Below are 7,594 nucleotides of genomic sequence, written 5' to 3'. Positions count from 1 at the left end.
CTGAGAGCTTATGCACCGGAGACAAAGTGTGCATCCAACCACACTTGGGGAATAAAAAAAATAATAATCCCGTTCTGTTCTCTTGAGCCCGGGTTGGCCTGGATGGCCTTTAAGGGACCCCTTACGATCTCACAGACAGAAGCCCGGGCGTTGCCCGCAAGTGCCACCAGGGAGCGCTCGCCACCGTCTGTCTGCCTCGCTCTCGCCGCCACCGCGCATGCTCCGCCACGATTGCCTAGCTTGGGTGGACCGGTTGAAAAACTGCGCTTTGGGGATTCCGCGACCCCGAGCCTCTCGGGGAGGAGCATCTTCGGAGAAGCCGGTGGAGAGATGGAGGGACGCCGGAGGGTTTGCTGGACTGAGGATCTGGAGGCTTGCAGGGTGGGGGTGGGGGGTGGGGGACACCCAGTCCTGCTCCTGGCTTTGCATGCAAGGGATCCGACATTGGGGTGGGGTGGGGTGGGTGGGTGAGGAAGAGTGGAGGGTGGGGGGGAAGCCCACGAGAACCTCACATTGGGCATAAACCAGGTTTACTTCGCAGCGTTCCTAGCCAAAAAAGAATCCAGGAATTCGTTCCTGGCACTCCCGCACCTTGGAGAGCTCCGATTCTGCGCCTGGGAATTAACCCTCAAATGTTTTTCTTGCTGTCATGGAGCTCAGCTGCATTTCTGCGGAAGAAAGACCCTCCCCCCCCAAAAAAGAATGAGGGTTGGTCTCCAAGGAGGGCGGGTCGAGACTGGAGAGAGGAGCAGAGATCTGATTTTTGGCCCTCCCCACTTCCAAAATATCACCTTGCCCTCCTTTTGATTAAACCATCAACCATTTCTGAAGGAGAATAGTCGGTCGTTCCTTTAAAAAAAAAGTTTTATTTTTCTTTCTCATATATACATTCTCATAAGTACTGTTGATATTTATGTGTTATCCTTTAACATTGATCACAATTCATTTAAAAAAAATCAAAAATATAATCAGGATCGCTTTTCTGCCAGCTTGTACGTACGTCCATCTTATTTTACAACAACCCTACTACTTCTTCTGTCCTCCCGTCCTCCCTTCTCTCCCTTCTTTCCGCCGCTCCTGTCTCCTTTCCTCTTCCCCTCCCTCTCCCTCACTCCTCCTTTCTTCTTCCCCTTCCCACCCTCTCTCCTACTCTTACTACCCCTCCCTTACTTCCTCTCCTTTCCACTTCTTTCTTCCCCTCTCCTTTCTCCCTCCTTCGGTTGTTGTATTTACTTATTTTCTTCTTCACTCTGGTGGATTTTCGGGGTGGGATTCGAGCAAACCCAGTTCTATATTTACATAAAAATAGATTCCCTCTTCCACATTTTATTTCCATTATAATAATTCCACATATGTCACCTTTTAACTGTATATTAATACTTTTCTGTTTTTCCCTTCCCCTCCCCTTAGTTTAATAGTGTGTCATCTGGGTTTCTTGATCTGTAATCCTTTATTCATATTCCTTTTCTAACCAATCATAAAATCGCCCCCTTGTCCTGAAGTACACTGATTCTTCTTTGTCTTTTATTCTCAGAATTAACTTTATCATTTCCACACAGTCCAATATTTTCTTTATTATCTCTCCTTCTGACGGGATTTTGTCTGTTTTCCAGTTCTGTGCAAATACAATTCTAGCCGCTGTTGTTATATGTATGATCAAATATGTATCTTCTTTACTATATTTCTCTGGTAAGATAACCAATAAAAATACAACAGTTGGCAATTCCTCAAGTTTTCATTACAGAAGAATTGTTTGTAGCTCAGAGTTGAATTTTCCTTTCTTTTCCTCCTCAGATGTAAAAGCTGGAGGCCTCCTGAGAACTGAATGGCTTGAAAATCTTCTCTGGGCCTCCCGGTACAGCTCCTTCATACCACAGGACTGAAAAGACATCTGGAGGCTCAGGATATCTGCAGGGACCTTCTGGATCCCTGTCAGAGAAAAGGCCAAAATGGATGCAATCCACCCAGCTTGTAAAGGAGTGGGGAAAGGCCCTGTTGCCGCTCAGCCCAGGAATTTTGGGGACGTCTGGGCAGGACCCAGGCAGAAGATCCCAGAGAAGGCAGCCCTCAGTTCTGAGATCCAGCATTGGCACTTCAGGAACAGCCTCTTTCAGGAGACCAAAGGTCCACGAGAGCTTTGCAGCCGCCTTCACCACCTTTGCTGGGGATGGTTGCAGCCGGAGAAGCACACCAAGGCTCAGATGTTGGACCGGGTGATCTTGGAGCAGTTTCTGGCCGTCCTGCCCAGGGAGATGCAATGCTGGGTGCGGGAATGCCGAGTGGAGACCACTTGCCAGGCGGTGGCGCTGGCCGAAGGTTTCCTGCTGAGCCAAGCAGAGGAGAAGGAGGAGCAGGAAGGGTATCAGGTGGGAGATGCTCCTCTTGGGAAATAGAGATGCATTTTAATTGGCTTGAATTCGAAATTGTCTCTTTAAGGGAGTTTGGGGTATTAATAATACTACCAGATATTTAGAGAAGATAATTAAGGAAAATGTTTCCAGAGGAAACATTTGGAGCAATTCTTCCATTATCCTCTTTTATCCTTAATGATGGACACTGAGGACATGCAATACTATGGGCACAAAATGAAAATCCAGATCCTCTTTTATCTCCTGCCCTCTTAATTCTTCTTCGCAAATATTTCAGGTTCTAAGGTCCGTCCTGGAGGTGGGGACTAATTGTTCTGAAGAAAAGGTGGATCCCACAAACCCTACTCGGAAGTTGTGTTTCGGAGGGATCTCTAAGGAGAAATATCAATGTCAAGATGTCTCAATAGGTAAGGCAACGTTCTACATGTTTGGAGGTTTTCCAGAGAGCTTCTAGATCAGTGATGGTGAACCTTTTTTGGCTCCTGTGCCAAAAGCGGGGAGGGGCAGCACAGGGGGGTCATGCGTGGGCATGCCACACCCATAATGCAATGCGTGACCCTCAGCGTGCATGTGTGTGTGACCAGTGCGACCCCCCCCCCATTTTTTGCATGCCTTTTTCACCCTCCCCAGGCTCCAGAGGCTTTATAGGAGCCTGGGGAGGGCGAAAACAGCCTCCCCTGCCCGCCTGCTCCCGGTCGCCCTCCAGAGGCTTCAGGATCTTCCCTAAAGCCTCCGGAGCACAAAAAACCATCCCTACTGGCAAACTGGAAGTTTGGGGATGGACTTCTGGTTTGCACTCTCTGGAGGCTAAAAACGACCCTACAAGCAAACCGGAAATCACTTCCGGTTTGTCCGTAGGGCCATTCTTAGTCCTCCGGAGCCTTTAGGAGGCTTCGTAGGGTCATTTTTTGCTCTCCAGAGCCTTGAGGGAAGCCTCCGGAGGGCTAAAACCGGCCCTAGGAGCAAAGCCCATTCCCGAACTTCCGGTTTGCCCATAGGGCCAGTTTTTTGCGCCCTGGAGGCTCTGGAGCCTGGGTGGGCAAAAAATGGCCTCAAAAAAAAAAAGGCTGAAGTCAGCTGGCAGGACATACATGCGCGCTGGCTAGCTGACAGGAAAACACCTTGTGTGCCCTGACAAATGGCTCCGCATGCCATAGGTTCGCCATCCCGGTTCTAGCTGTTCTTAATTCTCTGTGTTTTCTCATGTCTAGTTGTTGGACTTATTAGAAGATGACCCACCAAAAAAGACTTAACTCTGCTTCTTCAAGCTTCTAGCTTACTGTTCTGCCTCAAGCAATGAAAGCTTGCAGTTAACTCGACGCTTAGGAATCTTATTCAGATCAAGTTTATTATCAGGCATTCTTAATATCAAAAGTTACAGTTCAGTGTTAAGATACATTTGACTTTCCATAATCTGTCTCATCACATGGTGTAAAAAGATGGTGATTTTGCTCCCATGTTGAGAGAGGAGGCACACATGTTGCTTCCCGAGTCCAAGCTGATATTCAAAATGATCAGCTATTGTCTCTGCATGCAGGCAGAATGCCCCAGTGGCCAATCAGAAACACAGATATGATCACATGTCACGGAACTACATTTCCCATAAGGCAGTGTCTGCCTACATTTTCCAGGAGGTAGTTTCTTAAAAGAGACAGCACTTAATCCTTACACTATCTATATACTGCTGGGGCAGCACACTCCCTGCCTGGAATTATAAATTCCACTGTCAACTAACTTTTAACTAAAGGTAAACAAAGGCATGGCATCAAACATGCAAACTTGACTATTTAATTGACTAAGGTAAACAAAGGCATAGCATCAAACATGCAAATTTAACTAACTAACTAAGTTTCCCAAACTGTCCCACTCTTCAATTCATAGACTCCCTTCTCATAATTCCCCCTCTGCAGAAGACTAACTTATCTGGGGATCGCTCTGAGTTGCATTCTGGATCCTCCATCCTGAGGACCAAATTTCTTTGTTCTCATCAATGGGGATTGGAGCAAATCAGTCTTTGGCCTTTCTTGATAGAAAATTTTGAGTCAATTCTATTGCACATACTTTCTGGATCATCTCCGGCACCATCTGTCCTTGCAGGCATGTTCCTGGGTGTCAGAATTTCAGTGGGATGGTTGCAAGAATGGTTGGTCTTTCTGGGATACCAGAACAGTATGATTTCTGGAGAACCGGTAGCGGAAATTTTGTGTAGTTTGGAGAAGCGATAAATACCACCTCTGGCTGGCCCCTCCCTCATCTATTCTCTGCCTCCTGAGTCGCAGCTGATCGGGAGGAAATAGAGATTTTTCCCTGGAGTGGGGAGGAAATGGAGATTTTGCAGTATTCGTCCCCTGCCATGCCCACCAAGCCACGCTCACCATGCCCACCAAGCCATGTCCACAGAACCGGTAGTAAAAAAAAATTTGAATCCCACCACTGAAGGGTATGCTTTCTTCTCTCCTTCCCAAAAGGTTAGGGTTAGGTCCAATTGTGGTTTGTTCTCCAGTGTGTATTGGGGCTGTGGGCTTCTTTGATTCTCGACTCTCAATATGGACCCTTTGAAAGACCACTGAGGCAAAGCATAGGAGTGAGAGGTAGAGGTTTCCTCTCTGGGACAAGAGAAAATAGGGCATCAGGGATACTAAAGCTATGTACAGTCGGAGGATTGAACATCTTTTTGAGAACTCAGACTCTCGTCGGTTATGGCAAGGTCTGCGACAAATCACGGGACAGAGCAATAAAAATAGTTTGTGTACCAGTAATGTCTCTTTGGCGGAACAGCTAAATCAATTTTTCAGCCGTTTTGAGGTGAAAACAGGAACCACCATCATTCCAGCATCTACCACTGATAGTACACTGCTAACACCTACCATCGACAGACAACCACTTCTACTGCAGATCTCTGATGTGAGACACACTTTCCAGAATGTCAACATCCGGAAGGCAGATGGGCCTGATGGAATCACGGGACGAGTTGTTAGGGACTGTGCTGCAGAGCTAGCTGAAGTGTTCACGGATATTTTCAATCTATCCCTGTTGCAGTGCTCCATCCCTACCTGCCTGAAGACATCCATTATAGTGCCAGTCCCTAAGCAGATGGTAGTGGTGTCTCGTAATGATTATACACCAATAGCTTTAACATCTGTTGTCATGAAATGTTTTGAGAGACTGGTGTTGATCTATATTAAGGCTAGTCTTCCATCTACTTTGGATCCATACCAATTCGCATATAGGAGAAATAGATCAACTGATGATGCTGTATTTTTGTCCATACTGTATTACAACCATTTGGAACAACAGGGAACATATGTAAGGTTGCTATTTGTGGATTATAACTCTGCCTTTAACACCATTCTACCCAACAGGTTGTTTCATAAAATGTCCAATTTGGATATAAATCAGAGGATTTGTTTGTGGATAAAGGATTTTCTGACAGATAGGCCCCAGTCAGTAACAATGGGATCTCATCATTCTTCTACTCTGATATTAAGCACAGGAGCCCCCCAGGGTTGTGTGCTAAGCCCCTTCTTCTATTCTTTGTACGCACATGACTGTACCCCATTGTATAACACCAACACAATTATTAAATTTGCGGATGACACGACAGTGGTGGGGCTCATTGATAAGAACAATGAGTCTGCTTATAGGAAGGAAGTACAAGAACTGACATTGTGGTGTAAAGAAAATAATCTTATACTTAACACCAAAAAAAACTAAAGAACTTATAACTGACTTCAGGAAGAAGAGAGTTGTACATTTACCATTGTACATAAATGGCAAGGAGGTGGAGAGGGTTGGTAGTTTTAAACTTCTGGGCATTTATATCTCGGAGGACCCTCTCATGGACCATGAATGCTAACATGCGTGTGAAGAAGGCACAGAAGAGGCTGTACTTCCTGAGAATGCTAAGAAAGATAAATCTATCTCAGCATCTACTTCTGTCCTACTATCGCAGCACCATTGAGAGTGTCCTGACATACGGCATTCTTGCATGGTACGGGAGCAGTTCTGCAGCAGACAAAAAAGCTCTACAGAGAGTTATTAAAACTACCCAGAATATCGCTGGCCTCCAGCTACCAGCCCTGGATGATATCTTTGCATCTCGCTGTTTGAGGAAGTTGCATAACATTCTCAGAGCCAAGGTGGCGCAGTGGTTAAATGCAGCACTGCAGGCTACTGCTAGATCAGCAGGTCAGCGGTTCAAATCTCACCGGCTCAGGGTTGACTCAGCCTTCCATCCTTCCGAGGTGGGTAAAATGAGGACCCAGATTGTTGAGGGCAATATGCTGACTCTCTGTAAACCGCTTAGAGAGGCCTGAAAGGCCTATGAAGCGGTATATAAGTCTACTGCTATTGCTATTGCTATTCCCATCCTGCTCACAATCTTTTTAGACTGTTGCCTTCTGGCAGAAGATACAGAACAATTCAAACTAGGACCACATGTCTTCTGAATAGTTTTGATCCCAGAGCTATAATTGCACTCAACAATGAACTAAAGGGTCACCATCAGTGAGCTATTGGACAGCACTATTTGGTCTCTTATGTGGATGTTTAGGTGGTTCAGGGGCAGAGTTTTTTGGGGGTGGGTGGGTGGGGGTATTTTGGGGATTGTTATGGGTGTTGCGACTGGTCTCTGGGTGTTATGTGAATTTCGTTGTATGTGTAAATGTACAATGACAAATAAAGTATATATAAATACTAAGTCATGCCTTCAAGCTCAAAAATGGGAGTTAATCCCTTTCCTGTTTTTATCCCATCTATTCCCTTCCCAGGGAACAAAATGGAGTCACCGTTGTTCATTGGTTCTTCTCTTTGTACTGGTGGAACTAAAAGAGCAGCTGAACTTCCAGCACAGGTAGGAAGGAAAAGATCTGGGGCTAATATTGGGGAGCATTTGGAGACTGCTTTGGGGTCATTTGAAGTCTCAGCAAATGACACTGCTGTTCCTGAGCAATGTGGGATGGGGAAGTTAGGATTTAAATTAGAGATCAGTCACAATTGGTCTGTCTCACTCTCCTGAACCGAGTGCCCAAACCGCGCACAAATGCATGTGCGTGCACTCGAACCCCCAAAATGCAATGCACATAGGGCCCTGTGCATACACATCAGAGTTGAACTGGGGTGACGGCTCGAGTGCCATCAGACGGCACTGTGTGCCACCTCTGGTACGGGTGCCATAGGTTTGCCATCACGGCTCTAGGCTGTTTTGGAAACGTGTAAAATTCTTT

At 46.2% G+C, this 7,594-nt stretch overlaps 1 protein-coding gene across 1 annotated transcript in view; it reads left to right on the top strand.

The window, feature by feature from the left end:
• Positions 1-229: 229 nt before the first annotated feature.
• The window catches only part of LOC106556396 (uncharacterized), a 13,145-nt gene continuing 5,780 nt past the window's right edge, over positions 230-7,594 (top strand). Inside the window, exons 1-4 of the mRNA XM_087711377.1 lie at positions 230-322; positions 1,795-2,366; positions 2,647-2,776; positions 7,139-7,221. Coding sequence (XP_087567503.1) covers positions 1,950-2,366; positions 2,647-2,776; positions 7,139-7,221 — 630 coding nt within the window. The 5' untranslated portion in view covers positions 230-322; positions 1,795-1,949. The remainder of the gene's footprint in view (positions 323-1,794; positions 2,367-2,646; positions 2,777-7,138; positions 7,222-7,594) is intronic.

The sequence above is a fragment of the Thamnophis sirtalis genome, unplaced genomic scaffold, assembly GCF_051295495.1.
Source record: "Thamnophis sirtalis isolate CommonGarterSnake01/CBP01778 unplaced genomic scaffold, rThaSir2_p1.2 scaffold_3, whole genome shotgun sequence".
Taxonomy (NCBI): domain Eukaryota; kingdom Metazoa; phylum Chordata; class Lepidosauria; order Squamata; family Natricidae; genus Thamnophis; species Thamnophis sirtalis.
The sequence above is the reverse complement of the archived record's forward strand: the minus strand, read 5'-3'. Positions and strand labels throughout refer to the sequence as shown.